Source organism: Athalia rosae, chromosome 1 (assembly GCF_917208135.1).
Source record: "Athalia rosae chromosome 1, iyAthRosa1.1, whole genome shotgun sequence".
Lineage (NCBI taxonomy): Eukaryota > Metazoa > Arthropoda > Insecta > Hymenoptera > Athaliidae > Athalia > Athalia rosae.
The window spans coordinates 26926497-26940699 of record NC_064026.1 but is presented as its reverse complement, the minus strand read 5'-3'; the positions used below and the strand labels follow the sequence as shown (position 1 = coordinate 26940699).

Genomic DNA, 14203 nt, shown 5'->3' with positions numbered 1-14203 from the left:
TACAGAATTACACATAATACATATGCGTATACGCATCTTAGGGGTCGAAAGATTGTTCTTTTGTGAGATTTTTTTTACAAAGTGGGCAAATGATAGCGAGAAAAATGAGAAAATAAAAAATTACCCCTTGTTCGACTGACAATGAGTATTACCAGCTCTCTTATTTGGGAAACTCCTATGTCAACTAATAAGTTTTATAAAGCGTTTTTTATTACGGTTTTACACGAATTCCGTAGACTCATGTTCGCGAAATACCCTGCGAATGATGGAAGATTATAATAATAATAACAATTTTTTTGTGCAAGGCAAAATTCGCTTAAAAATTCTTGGAAACATTTCCCCTCGATAAATGACAATGATTTTCCACAAGGTGTGCCTATGTACGACGTAAATACCAACCTCGTAAGACTCAGCCAGTGATTCGTACAACGCGGATGCAATTCCAACCGATATAAGTGGTAGGTGTTTATGGCGTGTCAGGACTTAATTAACGGTAAAATATTCATATACCCAATATAAGTATACCCCCGCAGTTCAAAGGTTTCATGAAGTTTCAACCCCGCTAATTAGACTTCGGGGGAAATGCAACGCAATGTTTACCTGCTCGCGGTGAGAAGCTAAGGACGAGCGAACGTACTGTACCGAGTTGGTGAAACGAAAAAAACGAAAAGAAATCTTAAAAAATAAAAAAAAAAAGTATAAAAAAATATTGCTCAGAAATGTGTCCAAATTACACCAGACACACGATACCTAAGAGGCTTACGATTCTTCCATTAAAATTTTTTCATTCAGAGCATTATAATTCTACTCCACTTCTTTTATTGTCAATTTTTTCTATTCAATTTTTTCATTCCTTCCCATATTCCGCGCAGAGTTTATCGACCTGTGCGAAGAGGGTCAGGAAATCACGGGATGAACTGACAATTGTGATTTTCCATTGAATTGAGATGGGATTATGGGAATAGAATTGCGATGCTGTTGCAACGGATGTATATAAGGATTATGTAAGCTCACTCATGGGACAGGGGATGATGTATACAGGTATACACATACATATTGTTATTCGAAATGGGAAACCAACGCGGACAACTGCAGACTAGGATCTTAACCACACGCTTTCTTCCCCAAGGGTGTAATTCGATTACGTATAGCTCGAAGTGAATTCTGATGATTTCTCTGAGCAGCGTCACACCTATTCCTCATCTCATGCAGTATGTTACACGTATACCTTTACCACATACAACCTATGCTACAACGGTTTTTTTTTTTTAGAATACAGGACGAAAGTAAAAAGAGTCACGTTTCTCGCTCCAATAGATTGTACATACGTACGATGTACGCACGAATCAAAGTTAGATGAATTCTATAGGCAATACGACAATTGGATAATTATTCTACAGATAATTTTTCACGATATTGTTGTGGTGTAATTTTTTCTTCGGGTAATAGAATTACACTATATTTATAGTTTTTATTGCGCTTACGTACGATACAGGTTAATTCGTTTAATAGGCATAATAAAATTGTCGACGACGATTATTATTTGCTGTGCGTCGCGTCGTCGTTCTTTCCACAATCGTGTTTATACATGTGTGTGGGGATATAATTGATTCTCAATTCCTGGTAACAATTATTTGAATTTGATATATTTTTTCAATTTTATATTCTCAGTCTGTGAGGGACGAAGAAGGGTAATTCGTCACTATGTTCCGCTAACAAGTCTGTAAGGAATGCATTCGGTGTTAATTACCACTTCGTTTCGAGGCACGTACATTTTAAACTCCTTTCGTGTTTTAAATGAAACTTTTAATTTAACTGAAATTGTGATGTATGGTTTTAAACGCGCCTATACGACATGAGTTTCGCGTAGTATTTTCAATATTATACCTATATCGGCTCGAATAAATTTTTTTTTTTTTTCTCTTTTACACCCCCAAATAACTCCTTTGTAATTATAACTAAAGTAACGTTAAAAAATAATTCCAAATACACGAAAGCAAAATGACAATGATTAATTAATCGCAGATACACGTAATAAAATTTTTACGTCCAATTACATCGTCATAGATATCCTATTAACGAATAATTGCAAATTGGTAATTGTCACTGCAGGGAATTGAGTGTAATCAGTAATCTTAATTGATCCCAAACATTTATAGGGCATACATATGTTCTATACTACATATACAGTGTAAATGATCCGTATGGTGAAAATATAAGGTGTCTCGTCTTACACGAATATAAACGTAGTGCCCATGCACCTAAATATTATTCGGGTGGGTGCCAGAGCGCGGTTATTAGTTGGGTTTATTAGTAATAAATGGTAATGGAATAATGGAATAATAGTAGGGGAATAATGGGATGAATTACGACTATAATAAACGGTTGCCCATACGGACAAAGAAAAGCTTCTTACTTCGTTCATTCATCTGCACTGTTCGGTATAAGACCGCGTCTTAATCATCGCATAAATTCACCGAAAATTTGTTGTTTCATTTATTTAATTCCATTTTTCAAATTCAATCTCCAGTTATTCGTTTCTCCATGTAAGTTCGAATCATTTTTCATTTATTTCTTTCCACCTTCCTCTTCTCAGCACCTGACATGATTTCTTTATTTGCCACCCGCCGTTGTCAGCTTTTTCTGTCTAATGACGCCATAAGCTGCACTTTGGGATGGAAAATACATTTATTTTCTTTGTTTGAGTTGATTTTATTTTATTTTATTTTTTCTGTTGACTGCTGCACTCTGCAAAGTTGTGGTTTCGATTTCTGTCTATTATATATATGAGTCGGTTATACATACCTACTCCCGGTACTCAGCAGGTGGTTGAGTGCTACCAGAGGAAGCCTTTAGCGTTGTTAGAAATGAGAAGCTGGACAACATATAATCCTACCAGTATATATATTTATGTGTATCGATATCGATGAATCGTGATATGTGAAAACGGAAATCAAGAACGAAACAATCTCTCACTTATATATATATAAACGTATCTGCAGGTAGATCTATGTATATAACATATTTGAGTAGCATTGTCGTAGCTTTTGCTCTGATTGATTTCCAATGTAACCCTCTAGACTCGTTTATGAACGATAGATTACATTTAGTTAGGGGGAAATAAACGTCGTAATTCACTGGCGCGTGGGCAGCATTTTTACTGGCCACTGCAGGATGTTAAAAACAAAAATAAAATTCTAATGAGATTTGTTATTTTTATTGTTTACTTTGAATTATTTCAAAATTAGGCGAATCTGATTATTCGTTAACCTGTCGTCTTGTCTGTCTGTCTTACATGCAAACTGCCTTTTCTGTCCACCGTTGAAGCGTGTTTAATGGAAAAATAAATGAAAATATAAAAAGGAAAACTTCTGCGTAATGAAATTTCACTTGTAGTATCCACGTTTGGAACATCGGAGAGGGCTGAATTAAAACAGTCTACATGATAAATACGTACCCAAATAAGTGCCTCGCGATTCAACCGAGATCCTTATACCCACTGAAAAATTGACGTGAATCGTTGACGATTTCCAATTACCTGGGGAATGAAAGACACTGAGACGTCCTCTTGGAATTGAAAATAACAAAAGGAATTATTCTTATTATTATTGTTACTATCGTTATTATCATTGTTATAAACCGCGATGCAGTGATTTCAAAATGCCTGAACTATCGATTTGTACTACACATCTGTAAATTGATTTAATTAATGTCGAATTGAAGAAAAGAAAGAGTTCGCTTTGTTTTATTTTGTTCTCCAATTATTCCTATAATCTGCAGTTAACGGTAGAGAATTCGAGAAACAGGAAGCTACGACAGATGCTGCGATTAATTGAAATTCTTTTCTTAGATGAAACGAATAGAAATAAAATAAAACTCGCTTTAATTTGCGGCACTGCGAGCTATGTGTTGTGACAAAAAAAGGAAGATCTTTGAGTTCAAAGTTGTTCCCTGTTACGTATCCGAATGGATATGATGCAGGATTGGTTTTAATAATCCACCACCTTGTGATATTGTTGCTGAGAACTGCATATTGTTCAAATCGAATCAATACTATGATTGCGATGAAGTTGATAAACCACTCGAAATTGCAGTAGAATTCACAAATGGAATTGGCTGTAAAATGTTTACAACTTGACTCTTATAGCTGTTGACTATAGAAAATAGCGTATGGAACAATAAATAATCTGACCTATGACCAGCGAAAATACAAAACTGTAAAAGAACGACCAGCACTTTAGAAACGAAAGTTTAAGCTGTTAACTCCTTGAATGCAATGCCACTCTGTGCCAAGTGTATTTCATGAGCTAGTGTTAACTTAACACCCCCCAGGGATTCGGTTTACTTTTGATGCTCTAACTCTTCACAACTTGCGTCCATACGACCAGCAGGATCAAAGTTCACTGGCCAAACTTTTGCCAAGTAGATATCCCTGATTTCCTACGTTGCTGAGCCGAGCCAAGAATTATTCTAAGCGATGTATAAGTAAAATTACAAAATCCTTGCTTTATTAAAGTCTAGCGTAAACTTTGCATACTTTTTTGCCCTAAATTGGCATACCAGTATTTTCCTAATATTATATTTCGTTCAAAAGTAAGTTCGGTGAATGATCTTGAGCGTTCCGAGTTCAGCAATCTTCGACTAATATTTATAAATAAAAAAGTGATCTAATATTCCAGAGTGTAAAAGGGGTGGCCGTTACAAAATTTCCATTTATCAAACTCTGGTTCAATCTGAATTTTGATTCAGTGCTCCAGTCAACGTTAAATGTCCCACAAATTTGTATTTTGAACGGAAACATGGATCGACCGTTGGTAGCGCCACCCAGGACACAAAATGGCGTCGCGCAGTGAGTGTTGCAATGAGGCGTAGATAGAAACGTCAACCCATGCGTCAACCCAGTGCGGGACAGAGGATGAACGTGTAATAGTGATAGTTTATCGAGATTCAGCTTCACTGGACGTCACTTTATAAACAAAATGAGCAAAGTATGGACAACTCCTCATATTTACTCTCTAATTCCGGGGCTGTTAATCTGCCTAAGTCAGGGTACGTACAAAATGTGATGATTCGCTGATTATATGATACCAAGTGTCACTTTTCTGTTGCTTTTGTCACTTTCATTTACTCTTAGCCAACTAAAATATATATATTAAAAAATTTGAAAGTTAATGAACAAACCAAGCAAAGCTCAATACCATTTGAATGCTCACTGTGCCAAATGTTATTTCTGAAATTCGTTTGAGACAATGAGAGAATTCACGTCATTCGTTTTGTCTGACGTTTTATTGTAACAGCCCATTTTATCAGTGATCGCGTCACTCTAAATTTGCACTCATATCATTTCTTTTTATCATGCTCCATACAATCCATTTAGCAATTTGAACCTACGCGCTGAGCTTACCGTGCTACTATCATTGTTCATGTTCCGAAAGCTTTGTTCAGAATGCACCCCATTTCAGAATCTCTACTGCAATGATTATGACAAGCGAATATACATTGATTTCTAGCCTATGCGTCTAACAAACATGTGGTTGTTTTGTCGAGCGACGGTCCTGTTGTGTTAGGTGGCACAATTACAATGAGAGCTGATCTGTACATGCGTGATGGCAGTAGGCCATCCGGTGTATTCATATATAGTTGGCAGGACTCTTCACCTAGGCAGCATAAGTATAAGGTATGTATACCAAACTATCGATTTACTTTGATCAGCAGTTGTATTATGCTAATTGATTTGATCACTCTTTCAGACAGAGGCAACAACAAATACAACTTCATTTTGGGAAATTTCATACCCTGCACATGAATATAACGCGGGGACCTATAGGATTGATGTAACTGTTAAGGAAAGGTTTTTGCTTATATCCTTGTTAGACTTTGGAAATAATTCCACAGAGATAGAAGTAACTGGTGAGTATATCGGTTGATCAAATAAGTTATTCATAATGGTGACATACCATTTGTGCAGCTCTCTTCATTAAAAAACATTCTCACAAGCTTTGGATTTTCTTTTCTAGATTTTCTTAATGGCAACATGACTCTACATCAACCAAATAGAACAGTGGTAAACGATTGTGTATCTTCAAAATCTGATACCAAGATACAGATTGATCTACGAAAAGGAGACTATGACTATATAGCTCACAAAGCAACATCGATATCGACATTCTGGTTTGTGGATTGCAAATTCTTTGGACAATCACCCAATTTCACCTTTACTTATAACTTTACGGAACCCGATAAAACACATGTCGTCGAGGCTTTAATTGTTGCTTCTTACGAGCCGCCTGTAACAACGACTACACTTGCTCCGACAACTGTTGCACCACCCACAACCACTTTGAATCCAAATACCAGTACGATAATGCCAAATATATCTACGACGAAGCCGCCCATTACCGTAATAACACCTGCAACAGTGGTTACGGAATCAAATACCAACCCTACTGTTGCACCTCTTGCAAATCATTCTTTTCCATTCGTGTGCCTAAACTCTTCGATAATATCGCCGGATCCTAATAAGACTTACGGGTACTTTACAAAGGAGATAAAAGTCAAAGGTAAGTTGTAAGGTGTCTAAAAAATTTGAGTTCTCGTACATTTAACCACGTTTGAGACTAATTATTTTCATATTCCAGCTCCCATTTCAAACTTGACTGTTGATGGTACGAGCTGGCTTCAACCTTGGGAGATGGTTTCTCGAAATGTGAGCTGTAAAGGGTCGGGGCCTTTCCATAAATGCTTGTTTTTCCATCGTGGTACTTACAACATAACTGGTAACGAGACCTGCGGGGAAAGTGACCAGTTAGAATCCTGCAAGTTTGCCATAGTTCGCTATTTTCTTGAACCCGGTTTATACACAATCGTTGTTGTACTGGAAAATGATGTTAGTAAACAAATTCAGCCGCTACTTATCACGGTATACTCAGGTGAGCTGACAGAAGAATACAGTTACATAATCACTATCAAATATACTTTTCTTGATGACGTTAATAATCATTACATTTCTTCTGTTTACAGCTACGAAAAAGCCGCAACTATCGGTGATCATAGTACCCGTATCATGCTCGTTGGCAGCTGTCATATTGATCGTATTTGGTGTAGCATACTACATACAAAGTAGAGTGCGCTTCACGGTGGAAGTCGCTGACTTTGATTTTGGTCAGAACAATCCAGAGATGGAATACAAAACCTTTAGGGAGAGATTACGGGACTCGTTCAACAACACCCTGAGACCGGGAGGGGATAGAATAAGTGTACGACCTCCGTATTATGGCAGCATGAACCACTGATCATTTCAATTCCAAGTATTTAATGCAACTGAGCGAACGAACCGACCGCAACTTCTTATACCATTATGTAACGCAAACAGTAACAACTTTTTTACTAATTCGTGTAACCTAACCCATTCCCCGCTCATCCTCCTTGTACGCTTTTGGACTTACTTTTTATGAAAGCAGTTCAAACTCTTATCTTCTTGCCCCTGATGAGGCAGCTATGGATTTTTGCAACTATGAAATTGAACTATTTTTCTATGCAATTAGGCTAATGCAAAATGTATATAGTAACGTTGTTGGTGTTGGGAATTCGGTCATCGCTTCCGCATAAACTGTGTCGTCTGTGAGCGTCGTATATGTTGTCGAACGATCTGTAAAATGTATGTAGTTTTTCGATTTCCAGACGTTTGGATCATCGATCTGCCAAAAAAGGTAGATCAATTGATCCAGCAGGATGGTTTAATTGTTTGAATATGTTCGAGGGAGTAATGTCGTGTCTAGCATTTAATCATGATATCGTGTTTGAATGCGCGTTAATATTAATCTAATTTTCTTTATTCTTCCAGGGGTACGAGCCACTGAATAAACCGCTTCTTAAGTAACGGTGTTACAAAAACTAAACTTCCAAATCCGACAGACACACGAAAAAAAAGACTCTGTAACGCGAAACGTTATCGTTATATATTTAAAAAAAACAATGGAAGAATCAAGGCCACGGCTTAAGAACCGAGAAAGTATAACAAAAGTTAAATTACCGGTGATTTGATCTCACAATGATATAATTGAAAAACGATATCGCCCCAAATCATTAATCTCCGAATTCGCACAAAATATAACCGTCGAAATTCTGTCGAAAATCCGAGCTGATATTCAAATTGAGTCGTTGAATTGCTCAAAAATAAAAGTATTAATCAGATGCCATGAACTAGGCTGACTAGTGTTCGATCGCTGTTTTGGTCAAAATTTTATTCCAATATTTTGTTTACTATCTGAGGTGCTCATGCCACTGCCTTTCCGAGGAGAAAAGTCACCGAAATGTGCGGGACGAAATAAGGATTTTGAAACAAAATTTCACTCTCCAATTCTCAATCGAATGAAACAGAGTAGCTAATTGAGCAAAATCTAAGCTCAAGCTGTTAAAATTTGAAACTTTATGAACAAAAAAGTCGCTCTCCCCCAATAACAAGAAGACAGAAAAAAAAATTAAACTAAGCATCTATTACGTAAGTAATCATTCTCAAATTGTACATAGAAGAAGTTATCTAGGCTGTGAATCGATGCGCCACCATTAATGTTAAAGATATGAAATATACGATGTATAAATACGATTTTTTTTTATTACATGCTCTTTATCCTCATTAAATTTTTTCTTTAGCCTTTGGCTCACGTACGAACGAGCTTTTTGTTATCGTATGCCTGTGAATAGTATTCAAGTATCATACAGGTGTGTATACTCCGTATGAAAACACAGATACGTGAATAATAAATAAAAATTACTATTACCCGTATATACTTACATTAAGATTTAAGAAATTAACGAATTATGCTTACTGAAATGATAAGTACATTAATCGTATGTGGGTGCCGGATTTCTGATATTATACCTAAGGTGAACAGGAATCATATTCAACTACAAGCATACCCATACTTCTATCAAATGTTATACCGTAAGAAAAAAAATAAATAATGTTGTGTAAAAATTAAACTGAAGGTACTTTAAACTCAATTCCGGAATATGATGACTAAACACGTGAAAAAGTTTATTTTTTTTTTTTTGTAACTGACCATCCTCCCTGATCTGATACCAGTGATTTTTCACAACGCAGTTTGAAAGAATTGCTCATACTGAAATACCTGTACAAATTGATACGGTGACGTTACCAGACAATTCTTTCGACTGGTCAATTAGTTCTGAATAATTTTAATTCTCGTTTCTTCGATATTCAATGTTATCTAGTCGAATCCCATTGCAGATATTTAATATCACGTATCAACCAGCTGTTATACGGTCCGGAAGGGTGGTTACTGCGGTTTGAACTGAGCGAGACTACCTGCAAACCAACCACTCGAAAATAGTTGGCTAGTAATTAGTATAGGTTCAACAGAGAATGGTGAAAATGAATCTACTCGAACAACGCTCCAGTCTCGGAACCTTCATCACTGCGACGTTTGTCTGTCCGAAAAGCAAGAACTACAGGAAATTGGAAATTGAGAAGGGAATTAGAAGAGGCTCTCCAAATCCACGCACTTCATCTATCCGTAGGTATACCTTATATATTATACCATTTGCGGTAATTTCTGGCAATCACTCTAATCTTTTTTTTTTTTCACCATTACGGATACAACCTTGTGTGAAATATTGGCAATTGCAGCTAGACAACTTATCTCCGCACACACTTCCTAAAAGTATTTGCATTACAAATTTCTGATACGGAAGTTCGATTTTCATCTAATATACGTACATCCGTGGATACTCACACATGTAGACCCTAGGGGCTGGCGCATTTATCGCAAGGGTTACTTAACTGATTAGCTTTCACGTAGTTTATTCCGGTTCGTACAGATTATCGTTGGATAAGTGTCGCTCTATATTCTGGACACACTCTAGTGGGTTTTAGATCAGCCTAAATCTTTGTATCGCCTATACCTGTGTACCATGTGGGAAATTTATGTTATTTTTTACTTTCGAAAATTGTCCTCGAATTATGTAGCTATCCGTCAGGGTGTCAATTTAACTTTAACTCGTTGAACTACTCCGATGTTCACGCAGAGTGGGCTCAAGAGTGTAAGTACAACGAAACTTGAAACCAGGCGTCACATAAAACGAAATCCGCTGGGCAAAGAACTGCGGTGGGAGTGGAGTATTATAAAAAACTTTTAAGTTGTAACATAATAAATGAATAAATATAAATAAATAAATAAATGAATAAATAAATAAACGGAGAACAACCGGTGGAAGAGTTGCGGGTTGGCTGCAATCTGTAAAGTATTAGAGAAAAAATGGAATACGGAGCGAAACACACCTGGTAAGATTCTGGAAAGTGACTGTATAATACCAACAATAGATTTTTTTTTTTAACATGCGATTCACGTTCGAGGAGGTAGATTATTCCCGACTTATTTGTAGTTGAGATGCATCGCCTTACCCGGTTTCTGAGGACGTTCATTTCTCAGTCAGGGTCAGATCGCTAAATTGTGGAACGTGCAACGATATAGGTACAACGGTGAACTTTAGTCGAAGACGAAATGAGAATTCAGATTCAACAATATCATGAAGAAAATATGAAAGAACATGATGAATTCCTTACCATTAATATTCGCGAATAGTGTAGAGCACCCAGGAAATTACATATTTAACCGTCGTATCTCCTCAAACAGTGCACGGGTAAAACTAATTTTCTCAACATGCAGAGACCAGAATAAATCAAACCTCGAAAGACAAAGTTAGGCGTGTTCCGTGTTCTCTTACTGCACAAGTTGCTGCTCCTGGTTCTGCGGTCTCTGGAGCTACATATATTTATAAACGATATATATTCAAGCACAGACACTCAGACAACGCGTATAATCTGCATATACGCGTATACCTGCAGTATATCTGTAGTTGGCGCGGAGCTAGATAGACTTTATAAACGTTATATCCATCCATCCATCTACCTGGTGGTGGTAGTAGAACGTGCCTACATTCTCTCGGCATTTCTCTGCAGGTGCCCTTACACACGAGAAACCAGAAGCGAGGAAACGTAGGGCGAGGTAACGCGAGGCGTTACTCGAGGGCCTCTTCATAGAAGGTGGTGTAGCTGTTGCTGCTGCCTCCAGACTTTAGGTATGCGATACATGGAGATAGCGCATGTTAAATTTACCTGTGTACGTGCGTGTACGGAATAGACTTGAAGAGTTAGCTATGGTTAATAATAACGGCGTACATAGTTGATAATAATTTCAAAAGTGTTGGTGCGCGGCAATCTTGTCTGCAGCCTTGCGTAATTTCACTGCAGCTAGCGCTGCACTCCGTGCGGTTTCTCCTCATAGTTACATGCCGTACTTACATCTATACATAGGATATGATATAATATAAGTAAATGTTCAGGTCGGGAGTTTGATACTATGTTATTACCTATATGGTGAAACTCTTTGTACCTCTTATCATTTCATACGAGAGTTAGAAAATACGTCGAAAATATTAGAAAGATTTGAAAAAAGGAAAAAACTAGCCACAGGTACAGCGATCACAATCTTACGCCGATACTTTATAAAGGAGAAGGGTACCCTGTTCTGAGTTTGTGTTCTGAGGATCCAGCCTTGAGGGCAAACTTAGAGTCGAGCTGGAAACGAAACTACGTACAAAGAAGGAAATGGCATAACGCCAAACTACAAAAAATAGAACCATTTGAAACGCTGTATGGTGTATAAGAAGGAGAAGCTGGAAAATAAATGAATGAAATTTAACGTCTGGAGTAGTCTGGACCCAACGTTCTTTATTTTATTTTTCATTCCCTGGCTTTGATTCCGGAGCACCCCACATATATTAACGATCGGTATCGAACGAGGGTATGTATTTATGTAAGGAAAGCACTTTACGGCCGACTGAGAATATAAGTATCGAAAGGATTTTAGATTGTATGATAATCATTTTCAACTCTCGCGTAAGTTGCGTAAGCTAAGCGAAATTAAACGTCAGACGTGTATTATAGTGTGCCGGTTGCTCGTTACGTATTCGTAGCGAATTTGTTCACTGGAATATGCGTCGGATTTATATTCTCAACGTGTTTCGCACGTCGAACGATTCAACGATCACATCTCTTCTGGTACTCCATACTACTCTCCAGGAAAACCTGATGATAGAAGGACGCGGATGACTAACTCAAATAATGCGCAACAGTCGTCGAACGATTTTAAATAACATGTTTGTCTTAGCGTTTCCTCCGTAAATCCCGTGGGTTTATTCCTTGGTATCCGAAACCTCCCGGAGGTTCGAAGGACGTTGGTAAGGACGCGTAGGACGCACACGCGCGTGAATCTGCAGGTGTCTCGATAAGCCCACGCGACTTCCTGTATTTTAAACGAAAACAAACCTGCGCGCTCCCTCGACTCCACAGGAACGCAACTGACCCAACCCAGACCTGCTCTGGAATGCAGACGTTTGAGGTGCGGTTTTATTCCTTTCAATCTACTTATAACCTATTCCAAGTGTAAAACTAACGACGCCGAGTATCCTCGTCGGGCCAACGCCGCGACGTCCTTCGTGAATGTTCTCCTGCATTTATTATTTTTTCTTATTCAGATTTCATCGCGACGATCCCAAAACCGTTACACGAGACGAGCCTGGTTTCGTACACGGTATCCATGCACCTGTAATTCTTTGAAGAAAAAAGATTCGCATCCATTTTATCCCGGTTTTCATTCATCCTTAGGACATTGTACCGCGATATACCCGCAGGGGTTCGAGTAGAATGGGAGTGTAGAGATCAGAGCGATGCAGGATAGTCGGAATAGCGATTTTCTTCCCTCCTATGGAGAAGCACCGCGCCGCGTCTGGTTTTCTTCGCTGTATTATATATATAAAGGTAGCTTATTCTATACGTATATTACGCGTAGCGTTCGTTCGTTGGGTCCTCGTATCTCTGATCTTTGAAATTGATTCTCTCGCAGGCTCCAAGGCTGATCTTCGTCCGTCTCGCTCTCCCCATTTTCATCTCTTTCTCTCGGTCCCTGTGTGGAACAGAATGAGGGAATGGGGCCACGGAACAGAGTTGCCAGTCATTCCCACCGCTATCAATCTAAATCACCCACATTTTCGTGGCCTCAGACATTAGTCTCTACTTACCGCGGGGTTGCGGATTTATCAGAGGGCTGATGTAAGACACTCGGTGATCGCTACGCTCCTCACTAGCTCCGAATCCCAGAGCTTTTCACTCCGTTATTATTTTGTACATCGCCGCGTCGTACGGTAACTAACAGTAAAATAAAAATACTTCGTTTCACCGGTAGTATTTGAATCGAATCACGAGATTGTATTTCGTAAACCTCTGCCACTAATTTTCCGACTTTTTCAGGAAAAAAAAAAAAAAATAAGTAAAAAAGTAAACCAACGATCGGTCGGTCCTAAAAAAATCGGTTTTCGTTCCTGTAGCTCGGAGACCTAATTCGATACAATGGCTCTTTCGGAGCTACAGAGTCGTAGGATATACCTGATGCAATTACTATATTGGAGTTTGGTTAGCGATCTGATAAAAAAAAAAAAAAAGAAGAAGAAGAACAGAGAAAAGATATTTGATCTTTATGTGATACAGTAAACTCATTTTCATGGTCGGACAGATTTATTTTATTTCGAGGGAGACAAGAAGAAGAAGAAGACCGATCCGTATACATACATACGATACGCGACCGCGTTGTTGTACGTACGACGTGACGTATGGGAAATTTGACGTGTATAACTTCCGGTAGGAATTTTCGTTCCCCTCGACCCCCTGTTATAGGGAATATAAGGTGCGAGACATCTTGAAGAGGTACAAAGAACGTCGGGCAGGTATCCATCACGTTAGCCGTCAGTGGCACGGTGGATTAACTTCGCTGCACGCTTCGGGAGATATTACATCCGATATAAACGGAAATACGATGTTCCACCTCAATTGGTGCTCGCCTCTCTTTCTGCGCCTACCCCTAACTCCCGACCCTCGGTTTTGCGGGGTACGCCGTACGTATATAGCCGCGTATCTTGATACCGCGTCATATGTGTATACGTGGTAGCGTGTGTTTCGTATTATACAATAAACTCTTTTCACCGAAGATCCCACGATCCGCTGAGATCAATTTTCCACCCACTTCTTATACGTCCGAATAATTTCACTCGGATCTCGTACTCCGTGTTGCGGAGTACCGGAAACAACTCCCCTCTGTAATACCGTCGACATTGGTTAGGGACCAAA

At 38.5% G+C, this 14203-nt stretch overlaps 2 protein-coding genes and 1 long non-coding RNA gene across 6 annotated transcripts in view; 2 read left to right on the top strand and 1 right to left on the bottom strand.

The window, feature by feature from the left end:
• Positions 1 to 526: 526 nt before the first annotated feature.
• LOC125502218 lies at positions 527 to 4557 on the bottom strand. Of its 2 annotated transcripts, XR_007280068.1 has the most exons (4): positions 3458 to 4557; positions 2806 to 2892; positions 2417 to 2668; positions 527 to 1721 (listed from the first exon to the last, which is right to left on the bottom strand). It is a non-coding gene; the product is annotated as an uncharacterized LOC125502218 (long non-coding RNA). The 2 variants fall into 2 exon arrangements; XR_007280067.1 differs by having other exon boundaries at positions 2806 to 4557.
• A 274-nt stretch (positions 4558 to 4831) lies between these two features.
• Positions 4832 to 8602, top strand: LOC105683477. Of its 2 annotated transcripts, none has more exons than XR_003150275.2 (7): positions 4832 to 5049; positions 5511 to 5677; positions 5751 to 5910; positions 6018 to 6560; positions 6639 to 6929; positions 7021 to 7359; positions 7844 to 8602. XR_003150275.2 is itself a non-coding variant. In XM_012396091.3 (7 exons), exons 1-7 carry the CDS (start codon positions 4980 to 4982, stop codon positions 7877 to 7879), a joined length of 1503 nt encoding a protein of 500 aa, XP_012251514.2. In that variant the 5' UTR covers positions 4833 to 4979; the 3' UTR covers positions 7880 to 8602. The 2 variants fall into 2 exon arrangements, 1 of the variants encoding a protein (XP_012251514.2); XM_012396091.3 differs by having other exon boundaries at positions 4833 to 5049; positions 7021 to 7256.
• Positions 8603 to 8744: 142 nt separating this feature from the next.
• LOC105683436 (calponin homology domain-containing protein DDB_G0272472-like) overlaps positions 8745 to 14203 on the top strand; it is a 121214-nt gene continuing 115755 nt past the window's right edge. The window contains exons 1-2 of one of the 2 annotated variants that reach the window (XM_048660113.1): positions 8745 to 8886; positions 9251 to 9536. The gene's annotated coding sequence lies outside the window, so the exon portion shown is untranslated. Of the gene's footprint in view, positions 8945 to 9250; positions 9537 to 14203 lie in introns of both variants that reach the window. The other variant, XM_048660112.1, reaches the window with a different exon arrangement.